The sequence below is a fragment of the Rhipicephalus sanguineus genome, chromosome 7, assembly GCF_013339695.2.
Source record: "Rhipicephalus sanguineus isolate Rsan-2018 chromosome 7, BIME_Rsan_1.4, whole genome shotgun sequence".
Lineage (NCBI taxonomy): Eukaryota > Metazoa > Arthropoda > Arachnida > Ixodida > Ixodidae > Rhipicephalus > Rhipicephalus sanguineus.
This window is the reverse complement of record NC_051182.1, coordinates 160620243-160647299: the sequence shown is the minus strand read 5'-3', so window position 1 is coordinate 160647299 and position 27057 is coordinate 160620243. Positions and strand designations below refer to the sequence as shown.

At 45.4% G+C, this 27057-nt stretch overlaps 2 protein-coding genes across 2 annotated transcripts in view; one reads left to right on the top strand and one right to left on the bottom strand.

Annotated features, from left to right (window-relative positions):
- Positions 1 to 21887, top strand: part of LOC119399222 (caskin-1) — a 512467-nt gene extending 490580 nt beyond the window's left edge. Inside the window, exons 19-23 of the mRNA XM_049417581.1 lie at positions 5617 to 5919; positions 7202 to 7416; positions 9710 to 10143; positions 14291 to 14372; positions 15702 to 21887. Of these exons, the coding sequence (XP_049273538.1) occupies positions 5617 to 5919; positions 7202 to 7416; positions 9710 to 10143; positions 14291 to 14372; positions 15702 to 15846 (1179 nt within the window). The 3' untranslated portion in view covers positions 15847 to 21887. The remainder of the gene's footprint in view (positions 1 to 5616; positions 5920 to 7201; positions 7417 to 9709; positions 10144 to 14290; positions 14373 to 15701) is intronic.
- Positions 21888 to 23054: 1167 nt separating this feature from the next.
- LOC119400421 (PHD finger-like domain-containing protein 5A) lies at positions 23055 to 26349 on the bottom strand. The gene is made up of 4 exons (XM_037667445.2): positions 26208 to 26349; positions 26059 to 26082; positions 24776 to 24942; positions 23055 to 23309 (listed from the first exon to the last, which is right to left on the bottom strand). Exons 1-4 carry the CDS (start codon positions 26257 to 26259, stop codon positions 23220 to 23222), a joined length of 333 nt encoding a protein of 110 aa, XP_037523373.1. The 5' UTR covers positions 26260 to 26349; the 3' UTR covers positions 23055 to 23219.
- Between the last annotated feature and the right edge of the window lie 708 nt (positions 26350 to 27057).

The following is a 27057-nucleotide window of genomic DNA, read 5'->3' as shown; positions in this document are numbered from 1 at the left end:
CTGTGGATTGACGGATTGACAGAAAAAAAGAGGAACAGTTGGTTCTGAAGAGCAAATTATTACTACATTTTACGCAAATAAAAAAAAACTTCAACATGGGTCCCAGCCACTGAGCATGCCGCGATGCTGAGTCACGCGCTTCGCAGGAATCGCTTTCAAAATCTTTCGCGCATGCGAGCCTGCCTACGGCTCACAAAGGAGGTGGCTGGAGAGGATTCACGGCTGGATGTTTGTCGCTTCCCATGGCACGTCGGTAATGTGATAACGCAGACGGTGCGTGGCGGCACAAGCGGCGCTTCTGGAGCCCGACCGCGCTCCCTAACAAAAAAGAAAAAAGAAAGAGCATAAACAAGAAACAGCTCAACTCGCTTCACAAAGGTCGAAGTAGTAAGAGAACGTCGGCTTTCACTTACGTCACTTACGCTCGTCGTCGACAACCCGGCGGTCCTCTGCGGGTCGACGAACGGGAGTACACGTGCGCGTATTGCAGTCCCCTGATATTGATGGCCACGTTGTGGAGCTCAGAGCGAGCGTTTTGCGCTGACTACCTAAAGAGGCATAAGAAGATTGCCTACAAGCGGAACTTTCGATGTGTAAAAGACTTGGATGTCACCTTACTAAGGAAGCGCATGCCAGAAGAAGCCTCAACGATCAGAGAAACCGACATTTTGTGCCAGAACTGTTTCAACCGCTTCAAACAGATTGCTGTAGTGTCTCCGGATGCATCTCATTCTGACGAAAATTTTGTTCCCGAACAAAGTGCTGTCGAAGAGCTAAACGTATTCGTTAAGACAACCGACGTAACACCCCTGAAAATTCCGGCGAAATTGAAAGCACATTGCCGAGTGTCCTACGCCAAGCGCAAGAAAGCGGAGATCGAGGCTGCTGTGTCGAGGACAATTTCTGCTGGCCTTACAGCAGCGTACGGCACTACAGAGGAACCTGGTCCTTCAGCGGAAACCTGCAACACGTGTCGCGAGTGGCTGCGCAACCTAAAGGACGCGTTCGACACCTGCGAATCATATCATGAACGCTGCCGCCTCCTGACATTGCTCCCTGTGAACCTTTCTCATCAGCAGATTCGAGAAATGATTCCATCCGCAACTCGGCACCTCATTCGGAAATCCAGAAAGTACAGAGACACCCATGGGGTGTGGTCAAGTCCGGACCTCTACACCAGATCGAAACTGAACCCAGAAGACATACAGGCAGCAATGAAATACTATACTGAAGATGAGCTCAACTGCACCCAACAAAGCCCAAACAAGAAAGATGTCATTGCAATTACATCTAATGGACAAGAAGAGTACATTTCAAAACGGCTGATGACCAGGTCCATTCGGGAAACATTTCGTCTATTTAAAGCTGCTCACCCTGACACAGGTATCGGGCTCACGAAGTTCTCCTCCTTGAGGCCGAAATGGGTTGTGTGCACTGCGCCTCAGGAAGTTTGCGTCTGCACATACTGCGCAAACGCTAAGCTAAGTGCACGGGCCTTAGAAATAGCCACTAGTCAGAAGAAAAGCATCGAAGGCCTTCGTGATTTGACCGTTTGTAAACCGCCGTCCAGACGGTGTTTTCTATCTTTGTGTGACTCGTGCCCCACACCTCAAGTTATTACAGCGCCTGATCTAGGGATCCCAGAAGAAGAGGAAGTTGTGTTCGCAACCTGGCAGAAAGGAGATTTGGTCAAAAAAGAAGTAAGTCCGGACGATTTTGTGCAACACCTTCAACAGTGCTTAAAAAAATGGGTGCCGCATGAGTACATTCGGCACGTCCAGGGCAGAGCCATTAGCGAATCAAAACAATCCCTCGAGAAAGGCTGCGTCCTCTTGCATTTTGACTTCGCAGAAAACTGGACCGTAGTTCTGCCGGGAGAAGTTCAGTCATATCACTGGCAAAAAACCCAAGTCTCCATCTTCACATGCGTCGTCACGACTAGAAAGGAACCCGCAGCTGCGCTCTTATAAGCGATGACACTAGCCACGACTCCGCCCACGCATGCTACGCTCTCGCAAAGGTGCACGAGTGGCTCGAGGGTGTTGCTCCTTTATATGCACATGTTACATACGTCAGTGATGGTGCCCCGAGCCATTTCAAGAACAGGTACCAGCTTCACGAACTTACAGCTACCAAATACGCCTCGGTGCAGTGGCTATTTTCCGCAGCGGGGCACGGCAAGAATGCTTGCGATGGAATTGGGGGCGTCGTCAAGCATCACCAACCTTACACAACCTCCGCAGCTCCGCCACATCAGTTATTAAGTGCGCGAAAGACATGGTGGATGTTCTCAACACAAAGCTACAGAATGTGACGCTGATTCACCTTCCAAGTGCTGACTTGAAAGCATTCAGGGAATCGAAAACAAAGGAGTGGCAGAGCATCCGTCCAGTGCATGGTATTCAGTCGTGGCACATGTCGCAGTGGACGCGCGTCAGCCAAGAGCGCAACGAATTGCTTGTTGCAAGAACAGCCGAATGTCCAAAGAAGAAAGTGCCGGATTAGACGCTGCTTTTCAGCTCATGAAACAAGAATAACTCCACAGCGGAGCTTCTTCAGCTAAAAATGATTCTCTACAAAATGAAAAACGTTCATTACGAAATCAGGTCAATTTTATTGAGTGACAACCATGCCTCGTGTAAAGAAGCAAAAAGTATCGTTCCGAAGAACGCAGTGATACAGGCGTAACAAAGAAAACATGACACTGAACGTCACCAACAATAATGCACCTGCTAAGTGTAAAAAGTGTTGTGAACTCTTGTGGGTGGTACTCGCATGACCACGGCTTTCCACCACGGTCACCCTGGGTGCCACTAACACCTAGCGCAAGGCGCCCCCCTTGCCGCATGTAATCAAGATCACAAGGTTGCTTCACCAGGAGCAAAAAGCACAACTGCTTCAGGGACGTGAGTGACTGTCTAACTTGTCTGACTATGACTTGTGACTCTGACGCCCTGTGTATACATCATGGGTGATGTTCCTTCCGAGAGCACGACTCGACTACATTTCTAGAAATCTCGCGGTTAGTCCTTACGTATGGACCAAAACTTCGACGCGTGCACGCACGCACATCAACAAATTTGCACTTTAAGGCAACTCATTGGTTTTCTCTGTCAAGCTCTTGTCCCTCGAGCACAACAGAACACATTGAGGACCTAAAATTAATGATAACGGAAACTATTGCTCCATGCTCGCTCATCTTGTGGTTACTCTGTTTACGTCAATTTGGCCACTTTTCGTGCTTCCTAACTCCTGCCTCACAAAAATAATGCAACATGTTTTTACAGATTAAGATAGAACACGTGCTTGGCTTTAGTTATGAAGAGTTTATGTCGTTTATGCTCTTTCTTTTTTCTTTTTTGTTAGGGAGCGCGGTCGGGCTCCAGAAGCGCCGCTTGTGCCGCCACGCACCGTCTGCGTTATCACATTACCGACGTGCCATGGGAAGCGATAAACATCCAGCCGTGAATCCTCTCCAGCCACCTCCTTTGTGAGCCGTAGGCAGGCTCGCATGCGCGAAAGATTTGAAAGCGATTCCTGCGAAGCGCGTGACTCAGCATCGCGGCATGCTCAGTGGCTGGGACCCATGTTGAAGTTTTTTTTTATTTGCGTAAAATGTAGTAATAATTTGCTCTTCAGAACCAACTGTTCCTCTTTTTTTCTGTCAATCCGTCAATCCACGGAACACATTCACGACCTAAAAACAATGATAATGGAAATTATTGCTCCATGCTCGCTCAATGTTGTGCTTACTCAGTTTACGTCAATTTGGCCACTTTTCGTGCTTCATAACTCCTACCTCACAAAATAATGCAACATGTTTTTACAGATTAAGTTAGAACACGTGCTTGGCTTTAGTTATGAAGAGTTTAAAGAAAATCGAAGATGGTGTTTTTTTTTAAATGACCTTCGAAATATTGCATTTTTAGAGACTTGTCCTCAGTTGAACATTTCTGGTTAACGTTTGAAGTCACTCTCAGCAATTTCGTTCAGCCCATTTGTTAAGCTAACATATGGCAATGTTCTCAAAAATTTTGGCAAGTCTGGCTTTTATACGCGCGGAGAAAAAAAATCTTAAATTTGAGCATTATTGAACATTGTGCCGATTTTGCGAATATTTTTCTTAAAAGAACAGCATCAAAACTGCAAAGTAATAATGTTTCGTCAACTTAAACAATATGTAGTATGTAGAGAAAGTTTGTCAGACCTACAGCTGCAATAGTTTTTTTGTGGCATCTCATCGAAATCCCATTTCCGCGAAATTCGAAAAAGGCGGTTGCGGCTCAGTGGAGACTTCTAAATTTTTTTAAGGAAGGTGAAATTTTTTTTCGCGAGACTGAAAGTAGTTTTGTGGTCTTGGGGACGCGGACAACGAAATATATTTTTTTCGGCGAAATTACAGGGGGTCAACGGACATGCACCGACGTTCTTATCTGAACACACCCAGTACTATATTAGTGACCCCCTGAATACATATATATGCACAGAATGCCCTTAGATGTTTATTAGAGATGTGAGTTGGGCTAGTTGGTGCGAATGGACTTTAGACATAACTAACGAGCGCAAGAAGGACAAAGGGCTAGGTGAAGTGCCATGTCCAGTCTGTTTTCTTCACCTCGTCCTTTGTCCTTTTTGTGCTAATTAGTTAAGTCTGAAGCCCTTAGTTAGTAAAGTGCATTCATTATTTCTTCCAATGTACAAGCAATCTTTACCTTCAGCAAAGTGCCAAGCAGCCAAACATTCTTCCCTAACTGGTCACCTCCGTTGCGCTTGCACAGTTCCGGTACCGATGGGCCACCCGTACCAGGCCGTGCCAAGCGTGAACCAGCCGCCGTGCGAGATTGCGCCCCCGCACGCCAACGCGGTGCCGCCGTTGCGGTCGGACACGGACCCGAGCACTCCTCAGTTGAGGACGTTCAGGCAGCAGTCTCCTCCGCGGATGGGCGGCAACTTCTACCGCGCGGGCAGCGGGGACAGCCTCATTCTGCAGCAGCAGCACTTCAGCGGGCCCGCCTTCCACCAGCCGCCCATGCCGGGATCTGACCTGTACCAGCACGACTTCGTGTCGATGCAGGTGAGGCTGCTCCATTTGTGTGCACAGGTTATAAATATAAACTCCTTGCAACACGGTGTCCTCATTCGGAGGTGCGACTTAGATTTGCCATTTATGTGCACTATTTACAAGGAAGAGACTGCAAACACTGAGCTAATCATAAATTAAGCATTCTTGTTGCCTATTTAAAAATATATTTGAGTCGCGAAGTAAAACACACACGCAAAAAGAGGGAGGAACACGATGACAGGACAAGCGGCACTTCCAACTGGATTGGTCTGGGTGCTAACCCAGAAATAGACAACATACATGCACAGTCTCATTGTAACCTTAGACTATACAACAATCAAACAATCTCGTTTCCGATACGTAGAATGTAACAGACGTATCACTGATACACCTTGCTTCTTCCTTTTTTATGTGATATGGTTCCATCAACTCACACAGTCTGATGCTTGCTTTCAGAGTTGAGGGAAGCGTATTCAGTTGTGGGTCACTGAATTATGAGAGCGCTATTGGTTTGGGAACAGAGCTGGAGACAATGTGCTTCACACTGCGTGCAGGTTCGTTCACCCAACCGGGGCCGTTCCCTCGAAAGTTTGGAGGATGGTGGCCCCGCGTACCAGAGCCACTCGTCGGCACCATATCAGCCCCAGTACCAGGGGTACCACCACAACCCGCCGCCTTACCATGCCCCCCAGTCAGACTGGTACCACATGGTCAGCAGTTGGCGGCAGCACGGCTACGACACCGACTCCGAAGTGGTCCGACAGGTGTCTCACGGCTACGACTACGGCTACGAACCGGACGGAACGGCCACTCTGCACCGGCCACGAGGACTCGTGAAACCCCGGCCGGTGGCCAAGGTCAGTTATATGACTGCCCACTGAGACACAGATGATGCCATATGCCTAATCAATACTCGAAGCAGTAACATAAAATGCCCACCGGCACCTGCATAATTATTATGGTGATTAGAGGACAGTTAACGTGCAAATATTCTATCACTCTGAGATCAGGATCGGATTCCTTTGTTTCAGTACTGTATGTCTTGTTATTTTTCAGTGCCCGTTGTTCTAGGCAGAATTCTGGGCTTGTGCAAATAATAAATTTTAGGTTCGAAGCGAATAGTAATTAGGTCAAATAATTTCGTATAGTATATATCGCGTATTATAAAAAAAATGAGCATATTCATAACCTGCACAATATTTTTTAAATTGAAATAAGGCGTGTGCAAATGTCATTCCTTTTGGTTCAAAGGAAGTGAAAGCAACATCGAATATTATCAGGATTTGACTTTCGCTAGAATGCTGGAGATAACCTGTAAAATATGTTACGTTTTAAAATTTACTGTGCTTATAGAGCATAAAAGCTGGCATAACAAGCTTTTAAACTTCAAAAATGATGAATTGATGTGAGGGTAATATGTTCGTTTAACCTTGAGGTAAGCTTCGCGGCAGTGCGGATTTTTTGTGGATAGGTGTATTCACGGCATAGCACGCCTCCACTGCAGCGAAACCACCTTTACAGGGGGGGGGGGGTACATGTGGACTAATATACACTGTTCATTTCGAATACTTCGAGATTTCCAATAATTTAAATTCGAATCGCAGCAAATTTAAATACTGTAAATTTAAATAATTTAATTTCGAATCGCAGCAAATTCGAATACTGTAATAATCGTTCGAATATTCGAAGTGTTTGAATATTCGCACAAGCCTACAGAATACCCTTGTTATTTTCTGCAGTGATTAATGTGAATTGCGCTGTATGTCACTTTCAATGTTTCATGTGATGTTTTATCTAATGAATGCTAATATGGTGCTGGAGCCCTAGTCAGGTGACCACCTAAACATCACCTTTTCCTCTAAGTAGCATGGAAACTGTGTATTGTTAAATAAGTAAGTAAATAAATAAAGTAGCTTCAACAGACTTTGCTGGAGCAGCCTCCTAGCAAACTCAGAGAAACTTGTAAGATCACACTGCCGGTGCAGTGAATCAAAACGAACTTGCCCAATCTCCCATTCCGATAAGGGACTTGCAGCAATCTCATAGACATAGGGCGTACATGACTACCCCGATAAGTCATCAATCCCTTGAAACGTAAGTCCTTAACCACAAAGAAACTGACATGGCCTGTGCCCCCAGGTGGCAGCGAGGGCGCTGCTGGACAGCCCCGACCTCGACTATGACCCCAAGGACCTTGACCCCAAGCTGTCCTCCGATTGGCCAGACACGGGAGGCGGGGCAAAGCGGAGCCCCGCCCCGACCCCGCCCAAGCGAACCAACTCCATCCGGAGGCAGCAGGAGGCCAACATAGCTGAGACGGCATTTGCCACCTGCGTACAGAGCCTCACGTCCAGGTAGGCTGCTTTGCTGATGAAATTCCGCAATGTTTGTTTCATCATCTGCACAGACGTATCTGACAGGACCTGTCAATAGATTACTTGGCTTTGTTCCTGTAGCATTGTTGGTGCGCTGAGCTTGATCAATTGAGAACAACAGTCATGCTTGCACGTAGGCATTTGCAGGGTTCTCCAATGGGGGCGCAGTGTTTCTCACCACAGCCGTTGGTCAAGTACAAAAGAAAACAAGCTTTGCAATAGATGCAAAAATGAAAATGAAGCGATGAAATTCTTCTCACAGTGGCCTGCCTCTGGTCCCCAGTTTTCTGGAGGGTGATAGTGGGGAGTGAACAGTTCTTAGAATGCACCGTCAAGGGCCCTCAGCTGCCATTTTCGTCACGAACCTGCATGGCCAAAACTCTGCAGTTTACGCAATGACAGGACAGGTCTGTCTGAGTGTAAAGGTAATGGACACACTTGTCACTGTTAGTGGGATGGCTGCCCCCTAAACATCTAAGGACATAGAATGTTGTACAGTCGAACCCGACTATATCGAACCCGTTTACATCGAATTATCCTGTATATCAAACAACTTCTGAACACGGTATAGCTACAGGGAGAATATATAGCGAAAATTACGGTTACATCGAACAAGAATAGCAGTGACTCCCGATATATCGAACGTCAAGCGGGTCAAAGTGCCCCCGGAAGTTGGCTTTCCCTCGTAGCGGGGGGGAAACTGGCGCTTTTCCCCACCGCTCACTCCAAAAGTTGTTTAACCCAGCAGCGCATGACCCGCTCTCCCTACAGTGACCGCGCCGTGTCAGTCGAGCCGCTGTCACCCACCTGCAAAAAAAATGATCTTGACCCGCCCGCAGCGCTTGCTGAGACAGCCAATCAAGGCCTCTTGTACTCCCGTCGTGCGAGCACTAGGGTCATGCGAGTTATCTCCCTGCATTTCTCGTTCGCTGTGCTTCGCACCGTGCGCCTGTGCCGTGATGGTTAGCGTGAAGCGGCAGAATTTGCCTTTCACCGTGAAGCTCGAAATTATAAATCGAGTCGAACATGGTGAGAAGTCGGACGTCGCGGCAGTGTGCAAAATTCCGAGGAGCACTCTCAGCCCGATCTTGAAGAATAAGGCGGAGATTAGGGATAAAGCGGACAAAAGACCCGGTGCCCGTGGCACCCAACGCGTAGCACGTCGAGGCAGCCGTGCACAAGTGGTTCGTCGACGTTCAGTTGCGCAACCACCCCGTGTCCGGCCACACGATCAAACAAAAAGCAAAGGACATGGCTTTTCTCCTTGGCAGGGAGGATTTTCAAGGTAGCTCCGGTTCACTACAGCGGTTCAAAGAAAGACATGAGAAACGACGATCCTTTGCCCACACCCTCAGAGGTGATTGGTGCTCTCGCACTAGTCCGGCGCTTCTGCGTGAATGTGGAAGGTTGCGGCCTCGCCTGCTCTGACTCCTTAGAGCATGTTGAGAAATGCGTGCTGTCGCAGGCAGCGAAGTTGCTCAAACAGAAAAAAATGGAAGACTATTTCAAGCGCAACTAAGCTAGCTTCGTCAATAAAGTGCTTTTATGAATGGTGTGTGAATTTATGACGTCCAATTCTTTAGCAGGCTTATATCGAATTATGCCCTATATCGAACTGACAGGTGTTTTTTTGCGAGTTCGATACATCCGGGTTTGACTGTAAATGTAATGTCTTGGTCAGTAACTGTGTGATCAGGCATTTAATTCCATTTATGGATTGTCTAGCAGGAACATTGGCAGTAGTATGACCTTGAAATCATAACCTAAGAGCGTTGAAAGCTGAAAACCGGGCATTATATTTATGGAGTGTTCACGCAGATGCCAGTGTCACAATTGCAAAGTTTCAGCAAGATAAAAATTTTGTGAAAAGATGAAACATTTGCTCCCGTATTTCAAGGTCTGAATATATGCATTTTTCGGCGAAGAATTTCAAGAAGAAAACAACTAAAAAATTCAGCCGGTTCCATGCCGTGAGCACCGTCGTGACAGAAGCTGTAAGCGTGCAAGTGTATGTGAGGGTAGACTAAGACAGCTTAGTCTCCTTTCTAGCATCATCATGACTACTTAGCGTCATCGTCATTTCGTTCTATTTCTTTATTCACTTCTCCTGTGGTCATGTGACCTGCATGACGCATACTACTACTTACTACTACTGCTATGACAAGGGTGGCACGGGGTAGACTAGGACAGCTTTGCTGTAAAAAATGAGAACACGCATCTTTAATGTCATTCCATTCGCGCTTGTCTCACCCTCACCACCAACCACTCGCAGGTTCACCATGGCGACAACGCGTGACGAACCACCGCTCCCTCCACCGCCCCCGCCCGCAACGTCAGCGAACAGCGTGGTAGACGAAGCTCCGCAGGCGCCACTGCCGCCCCCACCAGCCATGTCGACCCCCAACTCGGCCTCCTCGTCGGATGGCGAGCTCTCGCCCAGTGGCACCCTGCTCCGCCGGAAGGACTCCAACGGCTCCAGTGTCTCGTCGGAGTCCCTCCCGTTCGCCTGCGAGAACGTGGGCACCATCAAGCAGAGGCCCGGGGAAAGCGTGCCCCCACCCTTGCCACAGCACGGCACGGCACTGGCCGCTGGAGGATCTCCCGGCGCGGACGACGACGGACTGGACAAGCCGCCTTGCCGGACCAGTCCACCGACGACGACGGCAGCGGACGTCCGTAGTCCCCCTGAAGAAGTTCCTGTTAGAGGTGAGACTCCTAAGGCAATTCCTCAAAGACACGAACTTTACTCAAACGAAAAGTTCCATTTCCAGATGGAGAACCGGAAATCTTTTCAGCTGGGAAGACTTACGGTTCGATAATTCAGCTCAAAGTGGATGAATGTACAGCTGGAAGTTTGCCAGTTCGCAGCTCAAATTCGGCCATATTCCAGCTGGATACTCGTCAACTTCGAGCTGTATTCTAGTTATATATAGCTCAATTATCGAACCAGAAATCTTTCCAGCAGGAAAGAGTCACTAATGGGGCAGGCAGTGGAACATTTTCATCTGAGTATATTTACACTCACACCTCATTATAACAAAGTCTCATCTGCCACGAAAATAACTTCGTTATATCCGAAAATTCGTTATAGACGTTTATTTTTAACACTGTAGCTATGAGAAGGCTATTCTTCATTTGCTTCGTTATAACCGATAATTCGTTATATCCGTGTTCGTTATAACGAGGTTTGAGTGTACATCCACAATTGCAAGCACATCGCGTGCGCCGTGTAGGCAGTGTCGGCACAGCAGTGCTTTCAATGCCTGTGCACACAGGCTCATTCACCTATGAATTCGCCTGACCACACGTTCACTGACCTTTTAGGACATCACATTCTGCATTGTAATGCCAGACATTGCTTGCACAACTTGGTTGCCTTGCTTACAAAGCTAATGGATGCACGTTGTGTGTCCTTTGCACTTTCCTGCGCACACTGTATGATAAATGTCAGTAAACAGCATGTATATTTGACATTAAAGTTTTCAGTTGGCAGTCAGCGCTTGTCCTGTGGCTTCCTCTGTCTCTGATGAAAAATCCTGCAGCACTGGAACCAAAGTTTCAAGAAGTGGTCTTCTGCTGCCTTGAAGAAGACGAGGCCCTTCTTAAGCTAACAGTGTTGAAAGCTAATAACTAGGGGTGTGCGAATATTCGAAATTTCGAATATTTTTCTAATAGTGTTTGCTATTCGATTCGATTCGCACTGGAATTTTACTATTCGAACTATTCGAACTTCCCAAAAACAAATACAGTCAACGTCCGACTGAACGTGACCCCTTCAAATTTTCAATATGCTTCACCTCATTACACTCTCGTATTGCGGCAAAGCTGCCTTTCACTCTCCGTTACAGTCGAATTTTGCCAAGACACAGTCAACGTCCGATTGAAAGCAGGGCTGGGCAGTATCGCGATACAAGAGTATCGCGATAGTATTTCAGAGATACTTTTGAGTATCTGTATTTCTGTATCGAGATACATTTGAAAAATGTATCTGTATCTCAGTAGTGAAATACATTTACGATGTATCGCCTGTATCGCGATACTATGCTGGACACTGGTATCTCGTTACATTGTTTTTTTTGTGTCAAAAATGAGTTGAGGCGTGTTTCCAATGGGGGAATGGCATTTTTTTTTTTTCTTTTTTGTGCCAAGACAAGCAAAAGCGCGCCGCCGGTAGCCGACAGATAGGGCGGCGATGGTTTCCGCTCAAGCACAGAATGGTCCATGTGGTAAAGCGCGTGACGCCGCAGACGGCAGAATTGCGGGGGCAGTGTTGTCGGCCTCTGCCGACGAAGGTCGCTGTCTCTCAAGGTCAGTGCAGCACGCCTAACTTTTTCCGGGTGGCAAGCTATTACTTCGCGACCCCCCACGCGGATACCGCCTTGGAACAGACTTTGCAATGCTTCTCATGCATTTAGTTCTCAAAGCGGCGGCACTTCCAAAAGCAGTTCCCGTAGTCGCGGCGGAATGGACTAGAAGATGGCTATCTTTGACGCGCTTTCAGCCATCTCTCCAATGTCAGGGTGCGTTCCTAATTGATTACATGCGTGAAACGGTCTTTTGTGGTAGCAGGCTCCCCCACCGCCGGAGCCGACTTCGCCTGTTGCACCTTTCTGAAATGGGTGCTGGTAGCGTCGGTGATGGTGACAACTTCATTGAAGCTGACAGGGTCAGATGGCTTAGGATTCCGAAGATGGGGACAGACTTCGGATTCTAAACAGTCAGAACAAACCAAGTGAGGGCGGAAGCGTTTCGGTATCTAGATGAACCGAGAAGAGATATCGCCACGCTGCAGGGCAATCCGGCTATGAAGGCGATATTTATTCACTATAACACGAATTTGTGCTCGCCTTCAGCGGTAGACATACTTTTTTCTTTGGTGAGTCTTGTGCTGAGGCTGAACCGACGCTGTTAGAAGACAGCCTATTTGAGATGCTCATACAGCAACCTTCTCAGCAAAGCAGATCTTATGTGCAAAGTAAATGCATACTTTTTCTCAATTCACTGGTGTTCATTAGCGATTCGAGTGATTTGCTTAAAGTGTGCTATTTCTAGCAGAGCTTAGTTTGTTCGCCAAGTATGTCGATTTCGGTGTCCAATCCTTGTTACTGTTGCTGTGAAATAGTGTATATTTATTTCAATTGATACTTGTAATTATGTCATTATTGCTAATTATGTACTTTGTCCACCCCCTCCCCTGCAATGTCTTAATGGCGCTGAGCGTACTGTAATAAATAAATAAATGAACTGAACGTTTCGTTGCGCTGTAACTTTATTTACAACATTATTCTGCACTAATAAGTGTTTGCGTAGTATGAGCATCCTTGAAATAAAAAAAGTATTCCAGTATCTGTATCTCTGTAACTGTATTCTGGAATACTTTTTTCATCTTATTGCAAAAGTATCTCCGAAATATCCCGTTACGTTATAAGCAAATGTATCTCAGTATCTGTATTTTAGGCTTCCAGTTCATGTATTTCGATATCTGTATTCCGGAATACTTTTCTGGGTATCTCTGCCCAGCCCTGATTGAAAGTAATCCCTAGAATTTCTATATGCTTCACCTCATCACACCCCGGTATTGCGGCAAAGCTGCTTTTCAAGCTCCGTTACAGTCGAACTGCCAAGAGACAGTCAACGTCCGGTGGTCCCTAGATTTCCAATATGCTTTACCTCATCACACCTTCGTATTGCGGCAAAGCTGCCTTTTAAGCTCCGCTACGGTCGCAAATGTTTTACCTCAAACAAAAAAAACGCTGGTTCCAACATGGAGATGAAAGATGTGGTAGAGTTGGGGGCTCAATTAATGCATTTCTGGGCCTGAAATTTGGGCAGGAAGTCAGAAAAATCGGACGCCGAAGCTTTGTAGCATCCAAAATTTCAGATGTTCTTATATATCGACGTCTACGAGGCAGATTTGGAACTCCAGACTTGAAGGGAGCACACCCTTGTCCACCACATCAGTTGGCCTTCCACAGAAGTTGAAAGAGGAGAGGCTGAGGAGATGGCATCTCTGCCTATCACGTGTAAAGTGTTGTCGGCACCACTTGGTTGCACCAAATCATGTACATAAGTAGAATTCGGCCTCTACATTGCCTCATTCTTGATAAGACAACCACCCCGCCAGTGCTTCAACCTGGCGAAAAGAAACGCTCATAAGAATATGCTTAGGAATCCTCTCTAACTTTTTTTTCTGCTATTTCACTTCGAAGTATTCGAAAAACATTCTAGAAATATTCGAGAAATATTCGAAAAATATTCGATTCGATTCGCACTCACACCTCAATATTCGAATTCACTTCGCACCCAAAATTTTGCCATTCGCACAGCTCTACTAATAACCAGGTACTATATTTGCGGAGGGTTAATACAGATGCGAATAATATCACAGTTGCAAAGTTTCAACAAGTTAAATATTTTATTTTGCAAGGTGATGACATATTTGCTTCTGTATTTCAAGATCTGAATATATGCACTTTGTGGTGGAAAATTTTTAAGGGGAAAAAAAAGTGGCCTAGGTCAAGTAACTCAACATTATTTGTTTTGACAGCTTGGGTTGAGGGTTTACGGGTAAGTGTCTACGGGCGAGCGTTTACAGATTAGCATTTATGGAGATGGGTGTTTACAGTTGCTGATCTCTTCAAGCTTCCATCTTCCACTGAACTTCTGCTTTATTTGGAATTCCTCTGTGTTTTACACGTCCATTAGCAATGGCTTGCACGCTTTAACTGATGTGTCCAAGTGATGAAACGGTTACTCCTTAATGAGGGAGCCCTTAATTTTCGATTAACCTTGGTGGATGACAGAATAAAGGTGCCCTGTTATGCGTGACATTATTGGTGTTTGTTTATTGCAGACGTACCCAGGAGCTCACCCCCATCATCACGCGACAAAGCTACAGCACAGAAACCCACCGTTCCCCCTCGCCCCGTAGACAAGTGAGTCTTTGTTTTTTCATTACTTGCAGTCATGGGATTGAATGCTTGCGCAAGAGACAAGCTATAGCAGCCAGCCAAGCTTATCAGCCTAGTTTAGCTCAAACGAGACAGCAAGGATGGAGCCATCAAGTGTAGCTGTTGAACGGGGGTAAGAAAGGGCAAAGACGAGCTTATGGAGACTTGTCTTTTGGAAGGCCCTGACGAGGGCAAGGCTTGTTGTCTACAGTAGACACTCCATCGCTTCTAGCCTAGGTCAAGTAACTCAACATTATTTATTGTTCAGACAGTTTGGGGTGAGTGTTTACGGGCAAGTAAGTGTTTATGGCCCAGTATTTAGTGACAAGCATTTATGGAGATGAGTGTTTACGCTTGTTAATCAGCATGTTGGTTCGGCAAAGAAGAACGTTGATCTGGTTTCGGGGGACAGAAGCTTCAGGAAGGATGAGTGACATCAGGCTTGGTTATCAGTGCAGGTCATCAGTACTCTTGAAGACGCGAGTACAGATCTTCTAGGGTGACATTTGTAGAAGAACTAACCAAAGAAACATTGAGGGAAACAAAACTTTAAGGCTTTCAATAGAATGCATACCGTATTTTCTCGCATATAACCCGCACCAAAAAATAGGAAAATGTGCTTAATAAGTGGGGGTGCGGGTTATATGCAGGGGCGAGTTATATGCGAGAAAATATAGTAATTGGGGGCAGCATTTTAAAGACACTGATAGCATTCCAAATATACATACGAAATAGGACAGCTAGAATGTATAATGAATGCTTATTAGCAAATGGTGGTCGTATCAGCAAGTGAAATGAAAATGCAGTTAAGGTTTTGTGTGAGTGAGTGCTACTTGTGGTAATTTAGGCCTGTACTGTGTGCATTGTTTCCCTGCTGACTTCATCCTTAATACATCTAGCCAAGAAGCAAACGAGGAGAAAGATAGGCACCATGCAGTGGAGTTTTCCAGTGTGACTAGCACTACAACACACAGACTAGTGGATAAAAAAAAAATCAATATTGAGACGGGTCCAGACAAAATGAAACGCAATGCGCGTCTATCTCCCCTGCATGAGGGGGTGGACTGTGGCCAGGCTAGAGGGGGGACGTGTGCGTGCATCTATTTTCTGCTTGCCCCTCGCGGCCAATGTCAGCAAACTTGAGATGGGCCAGTGCAAGCAATGCATTTGCCTCTGGTCAGTGGACAGTGCCTGTACGCGGGACATTTGCTCTGTGCCTAGATATTTATTTGCATAAGTATGTATGACCAACTAGCTGAAATCAAAGCTTAGCTCATCCTTAACATTGAAAAACATGGTTGTTGTTCTGTGCAGACTGTCCCTGACGGCGGGCGGTCGCCTGATGGCGCCGGCACCGTCGTCCTCCTCATCGGGAGACGTGATTCACGACATTGAGCACATGCTGGCCAGCTTGACCGACCAGTTGGATGCAATGCTGGAGAGCGAACTCAACCCCTGAGCTCTTTTTCCACCTCTTCCCTTCCTTTATGCCTTTGTATTCCTTCAAATTTTTCTTTCGCACATTGCTTGCACGTTCCACATTTTGCGATTCCCTTCCTGGAGATGTTGCGTTCTCGATTGGTCACTTGCGGTTGCGGTATTTGTAGTTTGATGCGGTGGTCAGCGCCATCTATCATTGCAAGATGTGCATTTGCCGCTCTTTTGTCACTGTTGCTGTCAATTTCACTTGAGTGAAAGAAATGCACTCAAAGCTCGTTTTAAAGTGAAGTCGCATCTGGTACGAAAATAACTGTTATATCCGAAAATTCGTTGTAAACTTATATTCGTAACATTGTATCTATGACATGATTACTTTTTATTTGCTTCATTATAACCGATAATTCGTTATGTCCGTGTTCGTTATATCGAGATGTGGGTGTACAGACAATTGATGCGCTTAACTGCTGCAATTGCCCCATGGCAACGTACTTATCTCGGGTGCTTCCGATTCCAATAAACTTTGCCATATCATTACCTTTTTGTACTTTATTGAGACAGTGCTGCCAGTGATCGATCGAGAATGAACTGCACTCAGCGGCCTTTGAATTGCTGCAATGCCATTCGTTACATCGCTTCTATCTTTTGTTGCTTTACGCCAGCTATGCTTTTAGTTTCTGTTCTTGATTTTTATTTTTTGTCCTGTTTGCTTCTCATCCTTCTTGTCATGGAAGCTGTTAATCCTCCTGTTCTTATCTATCAGCAACTTTCGTCACCCTAATCAATCACATGCATCCCTCCTGTTGTTCACTCCTTCACTTCCGCCGCACACGCCTTCTCACAACCGTCATCGCATCACTTTCCGCTCTCCTGGGTTTTGTGAGCAGCCTGCATCTAACGGGACGTGGCGACGCACAATCCTCGCAGCCGCCGACGCACATTTCCGGTCGGCGAGCAGTGGAGGCAAATAAAGAAGTGACATCGCCACGACGACAGCCGGACTACGAACGGTCAAGCAAACCAGTTGTGAACGCGAACTGCGCATTCTCTTCCGAACTCCGCGTAGATCACTCCCCTCAACCCGTGACACTTCAACCCTTCCTCCTCCCTTCCTCGTTGACTGCCAAAGTGCACGAAATGTGGCCGCGGCAACTTGACGAACGGACTTTTGTTGTGACGCGTTGTGTCAACTGTGCCGCACCTGCGTAGCGTCGCATCGCCGCAGCGGATTTCTTCTCTTTCTCTTCTCCCCGGTGCAACAGCCGATGACGACGAAAGCACTCCGTATCATCTTTTACGGGAAAGTGGCTTTTTGTTGTCCGTAGGACTTTCAAAGCGCCTGTGCCTGACTCTACTGTGGCATTGTGTGACGTACGCCATGGAAATCTTGCATTGGCTCTGTTATTTTGCGCGTGTGACCAAAAGTTAGGGAGACTCTTTTGTTTTCATTGTAGGTGTCTGTGCAAAAACTGGCTGCATTGTGCGGACCCGCGTTGTTGTTTCCGAATAATTCGCACGTGGCTCGTTTTGAGCAAGAATTTGTTGTTAGTGCTGGCCAGTGGTGCTCGGTTTTGAATGCTGCAATCCGTTGCACCCGCCGCAGTTACCTTTTGGTTTCCTGGCGCAATGAATTATATCGCAAAGCTTGTAAGACAATTGAAGAAAGCACGCATGAAAAGATGTTTGGGCCTCAAATATTAATGGACAGTGACATACACCCAAGCACGTAATTTAGCTTCAAAAAAGCGTGTGCGAGTGTGGGATGACCCACATAAAGTGAATCATTGCTCGAACCGTTTTATTAGATTCCATGTTAGCTTTGGTCATTGAGTACCGTTGCATTCAAGATTATTGGGATGCTAACACAAACATTGCCTCATTGTTTTTTTTTTTGCGGTGGTGCTATATTAATGCACTTGTTCATCAGATGTGTCTGTACAACACACTCGCTGTTTGAGATTGGCCTTTACAATATGTCATGATCGTCGCAAAGCCTCCACGTTGAAACAGCTGACGCCATTGAGGACTGTCGGTGAAAAATCACCAGCAGACATGCTGGAATCGTCTTGAAATCATGTTGAAGTAAGTTTATACATGTTATGCACAAATGTGCTTTTTCTTGAAAAACTTCTATGGTACAATATTAAGGGCGACACTTGAAACAAATAGAAAAGTTAAAGCTACTCGTGGTGATCTTATCATAGAAGCTTACAAGGAAGACACGGGAGCGTTCACGATGTAAAGTGAGCGTCGACTAATCTCTTCTGGCACGTCCAGAGTTGCACGTTAGCTAGAAGGCTTGAGTGAGTGGTCAAGCGAATCGTCTGTACGCAATATAAACCTCGCCTACATCTTTTCCGGCCTCTTATCTATCTCTCTCTCTGTGAAGGTGGAAAGTAGACACAATCGCTGACAACGCTGCCGCCTCGTGGTGTGAATGTTTCTCTCTGTTAGTGACATCACGGCGGCGCAATGTCCTGGCAGTTTCGTAGTGGACGTCTTACGGTTTCGTGTGTACATACGCCTGGGAAAGGCGCAGCCCATAACAACTGCAGTCCCGCCCCCCGAATCAAAGTTTTCGAAGGGCCCAACGTGGCCGCTCGAGAGAAAGTACAAGTTCCTTTTCTGTTCTCTTGGTGGCCTCCCGTCCCTCGAGCACGAACGTTTGCAGCCACGGGGACGATGGCGTGATGACGACAAATGTCATATTGAACGCGCTGCAGGATATTGGTGTGGTTCGTGTGGTAGCAGCTGCGTTGGTGCAGATTACCCGTGGACTCTTAATTGGCTCACATCATCAAAAGGTTACCTTGTACAGGAAAGAACATATGGCCAATTATTTTCCATTTCGCGTCCGTAATGTCTTGGTGTCACATACTAATGAATTGGGTAGATCTCGGGCATAAGAAGCTTACACTTTGTGCACATTATGCATCCTTGAGGGTGAACATTTCAGGCACTTTTTTGAACATTGAAGCATTAAAAATTGAATTCTTTTAGCTCTCATATAAATGTAAAATCAAATTCTGTTACCCATTCGTTGTGGTTCTGGGAAAGCGACCTCTTACTAGACAGATTATACATTTGATTTTTTTCAATTTATATAAACACAAGCAGTACGCAATTTTTCAGTCTAGTGTTGTTTAATTTTAGTGAGCAAAAAAGAGAGCTCTTTAGTTTGTGGGCAAGCATAGCAGTTTGGGCAAGTTGGTACATCTTTACTTCGTATACGTACTACATAGTGCTGAAAAAACGAGCACGAATGAAGAGGTGAATTAAAAAATATCACACACATTCTAAAACTGAAGCTGTTTACTAGCCGTTCAGTATCGGTAGGTAATGCTGTTTGCCTCTGCAACGTAGGGGCATGAGAAACATTTTCGTACGACGAGTTGTAGAATCTGAGTCAACATCATTGATAATCTGCGCACAAGCTGCCGCCTATGACGTTTCACAACAATCCTGCTTCGATTATGTTTGGTATCATTTCTGTGTTGAGGAAAATGTGTTTGCTTACCAAGTTGCAGGCTGTTTTACCATATTTTTTTGTTATTGTCCTATGTTCCACAGCTGGTCAGTGGAAAATGATGAAGAAAAAAAATGCGAGATCCAGAAGGGTTCGACTCTTGCAGTTGTGCGAGAGGTCTATATACAGTACTTGAGCCATCAAATGTTGGCGCTCGCTTGCATTTTGAGTTCTGTTTTTGCTTGTGCCGCAACTTTTTTTTTTTTTTTTGTAATGTGGTATTCACTTATTTTCAGAATGAGTGCGGTGTTACGCCTGCATCAGTCTTTCGTCGCTTCGATGATGTGTGTTCCGGATGCGGCTTTTTTTTTTTTCAGTTCATCCAGCTTTTGTCATACGAACAAAAACTTTCGCACAATTTGTGCATATAGTTATAGTCTGTTGAATTTTTCTTCACGCGGAGCTGCATTTGCCTCCAAACTTCTGAGGCGAGCCACGTAGCAGTGCAGAATGAATGAGACGTTGCATTGTAGCGCTTGCTTTTTTTTTTCAGTGTTTGTTTGCTCGTTGGACATACGTGCTCGATTTATCTTGTTCTGTATGTACTATCTTACCTTGTAAGCCGGTTGTGTACATGTCATGTTCACCTGCGAAACATGCTGCGAACATTATAACATGATTGATGCATGTTCTTTAAGTAGGTGCTGTTCTATAACTACGATGTCTTCTTTTTCTCTCGTTTTTTTTTTTTTTTTTCATTATCAGGTTACGCATTCTGTGGGTGATAGTTCCTTTTGAGACTGGAATTGTGTTGGGCACATTGTTGCCTGCATCAACTGAAACCTGCCTGCATAAGCAAAGTGCTTCGTTTCTGAAAGCACCGCTAGTTAAATGTTCAAGTTTCTTGGTACACCCTTGCTTTGGTTGGGATACAAATGCCATTTGGTTTCGCGGCTGCCGTTGAAATTGATCAAGATTCAGCCAGTAGGCGGTAGAACCAAATCCGCCAGTACTTTGATTGGTTAAAGTGTTCCGATGACCTGTTTTTCAGTCTGTCCAAACTTTTCATCAAAGTTGGTAGCCAGGTTTCCTTTGTTGTTGTTAATAGACGACCAATCAAGCATCCTATTGCCGAAGACACCACTTTCCTAGCGATAGCGCAGGAGTTGAAACTCTGAAAATGCACTTCGTAGACCTTAAAAAAAAAAACTTGCACCACATCAACAACCCTTCCATTCGTTTCGTTGATGGCAGTGGCTTTTATGAAATTATACTAGCTCCTGTTTTCCACGGCAGTGCCGCTTTTCCGAGGTTCAGCAAGGCAATACTACGTAGCACATAGATTCCATTTGTCCGCAGCAGCTGACAATCTAGCATTCATCACACTTGAAGGCTAAAATACCCCTGAAAGAATTTTAAAAAACAAGATGCTGGTTTTAGAGCACACTTTTTATAAACTCCATTCTGCATGAATGCCACTGAAAAGTAACGTCTATCAAATACCAGCCGATTCCTCTGAGTTTTCGTTCAAAATGTGTACTACACGGGAAGCGGCGTTTGTGAATTCCCGACAGGTGTGACACACGGGAATGCCTATTTCAAGTTAACATATCTGATTGCAGATAGTGATAGGTTTTAGTGACTGTTTCGATGTGGTAAAGCAGATGCACGACGAAGATTAGACGTTGATGTTTTAGGGAGAGTGTATGGCACACATCATACTTGAACTACTGCGGTGTACCGTGCGACATTTCACACTTTATTCCGTTAGCCTCGAAAGCCGAAGGCAAGTTAAACATATCGCCTTCTTCAAAGTCTGTGGGACGTCCTTGACGGTTTTGTTTTTTTGAATACGTAGACTCGTTCGTGTCTAGCCTGGTTAGCGACCAGCCACCGTCACAAGCATATGTGTGTCTCATTTTAAGACCAGCATCATTAGTCTCATGAGAGATAGTCATAGCCAGCAGAGTCTTTTAAAATCATAGTGCCAAAAAAAAGTAACCACCTCCACTAATTGCTGAAAAAAAAAGGTCATTTGGGAATCGCGACACATTTGTTCGCATGAGAACCATTTCGCGGAACGCTCTTCTTCGCAATGTCATTCGTTGAGCCGATGATCTGTTCTCGTTTAAAACGCCGCTCACCCTTGCGGTGCGAACGTTATAGTTAAAAAAAGTGAAGCGGGTTCGGTGTTGTTTGCGGTCGTAGGCCAAAAAGTGTGAAGAGTCGATGAGGAGAAAGATTTTGTTTTCTCTACTCTGCAGCGGTTAGATAATCGATGTGTCATAGACGATTAACTATTTTTAGAGTTCAGAGCCAGAGATGGTTGATGCTGGCCTGAGCTAAGAGAGCATAGTGTCTTTGTCTCAATGCCTTGAGTGTTCCGTCTTTTCTTTTCCTTCACCTCTGTCCATTACTGGCGATTTTTTCTCCCCCTTTTGAAAATAAAAAGCAGAGTTCCAAGGACAGAAAAGAACGAAGCGTCCTGTGTTATGTGCTTAATCCTGTGGTGGTCAGAGGAGGTGCATTTAAACACAAACAGTTTTGTTAAGATTTAATGTGTATTCAGAGCGCTAATAAAGCAGGACAATAAGCAACAACCACATCAGGAATGCTGTGATGTGGTTGTGCATTTCTTCGTTGTATTTGATTTGGGCTGCGCTTTCATTTGTACCATGAAACTACTCTCCCAAATCGGTCTTGCTTGGCATGCATCATCAGCTAACCCAAATAATTAATCTCTTAGGCCACAGGAAAAAGGAAATATAAGTGTGACAGATATTACCTTTCCGATCATGATGCTAAAAAGAGAAGTTGATTAATAATTAACTTTTGAAGGCCACATTTTAAGTGCTTGGTCATCTCTTTGCTACTGACACTGCAAATTGCATTGCTGATTGGCCAGGGCTAGACAGCTGTTGATCATTACGAAAATATTGTGCTTTACTTCAAACTTAATTCAACCTGGCAACCCCGTAAAGCTTTCCATGCATAAAAATAACTAGTCTAAGAAAAACTCCATAGAAAACTTGAGTGCAAGTTGGTACCACTTTGCTTTGGCCAGATCTAGCTGCTGTGTTCTTTTCGTTTTTTTTCCCAAACGTGCAAGGCAGCAACACCTAGTTCAACACTGTAGGCAGCAAGCATTGCAATTTCTTCCTCAATATCACGTTACGTGAAAACTTTCAGTAAGAAGACAAATCTGCGCAGGACTGCTGGGCTAGCCTAGTGCTTTACCAGTAGCTTTCCTGCCCAAAATGGTACAAACTTGGTACTAGTGCTTTGGTACAAACCTAGCCTCTTGCCTGGAAAACAAAGGTTCTTAGGTGGTTGGAACACAGCCAAGCGTGAGCCAACAAGCGGACAACATTGACATTCATGTTACGGGGTAATTTGCTTTGCCTGGAGAAGTTTTCAGCTGCAAATGCCAACCATTACAAATGCTGCACGCTTTTCTGGGGTTCAGTCTATTTTAGATTCAGTACATTGTTTCTGAGGACCAAACACAGCGACTGTATTTTCATGCATGAGGACTGCAAGGAAATGTACAGGGCACATCATACACTAGACTGGTAGTTGTGACCATTCACTTATTGCAATAGCTTGCTATAACTTTTTGTACTTGCACCTCCCCAAGTATACACACGCTCTAGAGTGTGTCAGTGAGGGTCCATTGTGGCAACAACTTTTGTCAAAACGCGCTACAACCCATTTCACTGAAGTGCCACGTACACAGCCTTGGAGTAGAAGACAAACAGGCTGCAGAATGTGTACAAAGGTTTAATTCAAATCAAATAGTTAAAAATGGAAAAACAAATGATCAACTTGAGAGCCCAGGAAATGTTGCTAACGACAGGGTGGCGAGAGATGAAATGGACATGTAGACGCGAAGCCTTGCCCGAGGCTGCAAGGCTTCCTCAGCCACCCTGTCACCTTTTTTTGAAGCCGTATTTTTTTCTTTCGTAGAACAAGTCAGTCTTGGAGCTTCCCAGGTTCACAATCTTCGGACAGCCATCTCTCTGCAGTCAAAAAACAAACATGTCAACTGTCTGTTACAATTATGCTTAAGCTGCCAGTAGCGTCAAGGCATTATCTTTTCAAGAATATCCTAAAACTAGTTTTTTTCTCGGTACCCTTTAGAATTGGCACGTTAAACACAAGAAATGCATTCAAGACAGCATTTCATATTGGAGACCGTAGAAAAAAAAAAAAAGACTAGGAGAATGTTGGCCTCCCTGCATGGTTTGCAGTCAGGTACTGCTTGTGTACTGCAGTGGAAAATGACTTCCTAGAATTGTAGCGCCTTGTGTGAGAGTGAAGATGCATGGACTTGCCCTGATCATCTTAAGTAAAAGAAATTGGGTCATTTTGCCGTGGATGACCTCGGCTAGCCCACAGTATACTTGCGGACAACTTTTCTGGGCAATGAAGGAAAGGCTACGGGGGCGGAGCTACTGCACATGTACTGCTCCGCGAAGTAGTCCGGTTCAGCGCGCGTTTCGAATTTAGTTTTGGTTTGTGAACCTTCCGTATCTCCTGTGACGGCAGTTTGATTATTAGAGCAGCTGTCGCAGGCTTAGACAGCCACTTGTTAGTGAAATTCGTCACAAGTTCCTTCGGCGAGTCGTCTGAAAAGCTGGAGGCCGACGAGCGCTCACCTGAAGATGAAGATGTCATTTTGACTGTGAGGTGCACGTAAAAGGTGTGACATTTTCACAGGCACAAGAACGCGAAATGAAACTGCATAAAGTAAAACAAATATCTCCTTGGTGCTCGCTGACCCTTTTTTCAAACAGCATCCCGTAGAAAATAAAGTAATGTCTTTTTTTATGCTCGCGTAAAAAACACAGACGCAATTGTAGGATTCTATTATTCAGCAGTAGCACACACATGGTTCGGCTCTGCAGCCTTTCCTTCATTTCCAAGAAAAGTTATCCGCAAGTATAGCGGGCAAGTGAACTGTGCTCGTCTACGGGAGAAGTCTTCACACAATTGGCAATTGTAGGTGCAAAGTTGTAAAACATCAATGATGATCATAACCTAACCAATGACAACAAAAATAGTGAAATGGCCAAGTTGATCCAGGTTGTAAAACTTCTATACAATAATGACTTTTACACAAACTTTTAGTACAATGCCGCACGTGGCGACATCCCGCATCTGCCGCAGTGACTATGCAGCTCGCGATGCTCAAATCAGGCAATGGCCGTGGACTTTGGGTTTATGGTGCGGTCATTTGGATTTATGGCATCATATGTCGAGAGAAGGAACGATTTCTAGCTGACGTTGAGAATTTATTGTAAATTCCAGGTCGTGTGCTGTGCTTATAATGTTTGGCTTGTCTGTTCTCGGAAGCCTCGACTACCGATTGGCAGCGTATTCTGACCATGCTGAAAAAGTGTTGCAGGGCCCCTTTAAGTGTTCATGCTGCCCCACCGTTGCAAGCGTGGTAGTGGACTAGCTCCGAGGGAAAAGTTCCACTCACGTCTTTCTCCTGGATGGTGCACTCCTTGCAGTAGTAGGCATCCGAGACGCCGGGGCCTCCGCAGATGACGCAACGGCCCTGGTACGATCCGTAGTTGCACTCGTCGCAGATTCGGACCAGGGTGCACGGCCGCACGTACGAGTCGCAGATGACGCACTTGCCGTCACCTGCCAAACGTGAAACAGGAGCACAATGAAACCAGCTCGCACATGCAAGGAACACGAAAAGTTAGCATGGTAGGGTGGATGGACGTGTGTTGTTTGTACAGCTGGCCGAAATATTTTCGTCTCTGCGTAGTAGCATGGGGACATGTGACCAGGATGTGCATAACTGTTAACGGTTCTTGACATTTTTCACAGGTTGATTGTTTGTTGTTTGCGAGTAAGCAGTTGTGTGTCAGGTGTGTGGGAACATGAAAAGAGGGGGACAAGAATGCTCTAAAACAGGTGGTGTAGGACTTTGTTGGAATATTTGCACAACTAACTTGTCTATATGGCAACACTATGCTGAAGTTGCACGAAAGGTGAACGCAAACATAGCAGTCTTGAGTCTATCTGCATTGTAAACATTGCAAATCTCTGTTATAGATAGACAAGCATGGCCATTACCGCGTAGTTCGTTTCAAAGGCCGGCAAAAAGACGGGTTAAGAGTTTTATATGGCACGTTTATTTCCCTGTGACGCTGTGGATAACCTAATTAACACAGCACGTGAATCAAGAGAAGCTGTTTAGGTGTCCCAAGAGTGAACTAATGTGTGCAGACAGCAAAATAAATTAAGGCTAGGCGAAATGGCTCAGCTTGCTGTGCACGGCTTATTATTGATTATTTATTGGAGACAGTCCTGCATAAAGAAGAGAAAGAGATTTAGGACTTCAGTCCTGCGTATATTCATTCAGACCTCTAAACTTCATTACCAGAAGGGAATATTCGAAACGACACGATTGCGCGCGTTGTGACCATCCGTGCTGCGAATAATACGCAACATGAACGCGACAAGATCAAACGGGAGAGTATCGTGTCATAGTGATCTTTCACCGTGCGCATTTTCGTTCCACGGAAGTAACGGAAGATCCGCGCAAATACGTCGCCGAAAGCATCTACGGCCTCCAAGACAAGTTTAGTGAAGCCATATAACGTATTCCGCAAAAAAACACGCGTTACAAGTGGTCTCCAATGTGACTGCCTTTCACGCATCCTGTCGGTTCCTTCGCAGCCTTTTCAACGTCGCTTGCACGAGCGATTGCTCTTCGCGATGTCAAACGTTGCGGGATCGTTTACTTACATTTCTCACAGAGGCGTCCGATGGCTGCAAAGACAAGAAAGAAAGAGATGTTATAGAGGGATGTCACTACACAGTTGCTACACAATACTTTCTCAATAGTTTGTAGATCTGTTGGTTCATTTAAATAGATAATAACGTATCGGCCTTACCGACGCCGGCCTGTTTCCGACAGAAAATCAAATCTGGATGATGCTTCGCCATGATGAAAACTGACTGGCTTGGTTAGGACATTAGGATTGGATACGATAGGGACTGACTTAAAACGAATGCTTGATGTTTACTGCGTTTGTGCTATTAAAAAGGTACATTGTATCACTTTCACTTCTATATTTTAAAATGAAATACCTAAAATACGTTCAATCGTGGTGAAGTGCCTTTTTCGAACACCATTTGAACCAACATTTTCGAACAGTATTCAGTTAGTATTCGATTCGGTTCAAAATTGAGTATCAAAATTGCTTTCTATTTTTGAACGGCGTTTCAAAAATGGAAAGCAAGAAACGAAATTCACGCAAAACAAAAGCATGCACTTTTCACGTCAGTGTTTAATTTCGATTTGAGGTTTATCTGGCGCCTCGGCTCCACAGTTTCGGTTTTGACTGCCGCAGCGCCGCTTTGTTTTGAGTGCAGAGCAGAACGCGGGAACTTTGCTCGCCGTGCTCCTCGTACGCTTAGGACATTTTCGCAATTAGAGCGTAGCTTCATGCCCACATGCAATGAGTAGTGCAGCTAGTTCAAGCGAGTGCGATGGCACTGAGGAGGATACGCTGCGCAAGCATATCAGGCACTTGAAGAGGGAAGGGACGCAATGGACAGGATTTGTGGAATCGAAGACTTCGGTTCAAGCTCTTACCCGCGACTTCGCGGCGATGAACGTTTCTTACACAACTGAGTCATCACATTACAAGTCAGAAGAACAGCAAAGGAAAGGTGTGTATTCTTCAAACTTCTCTGCAAAGCAAGTGGAAAACAATTAAGCTACCAGAAGTCTCATTTTAT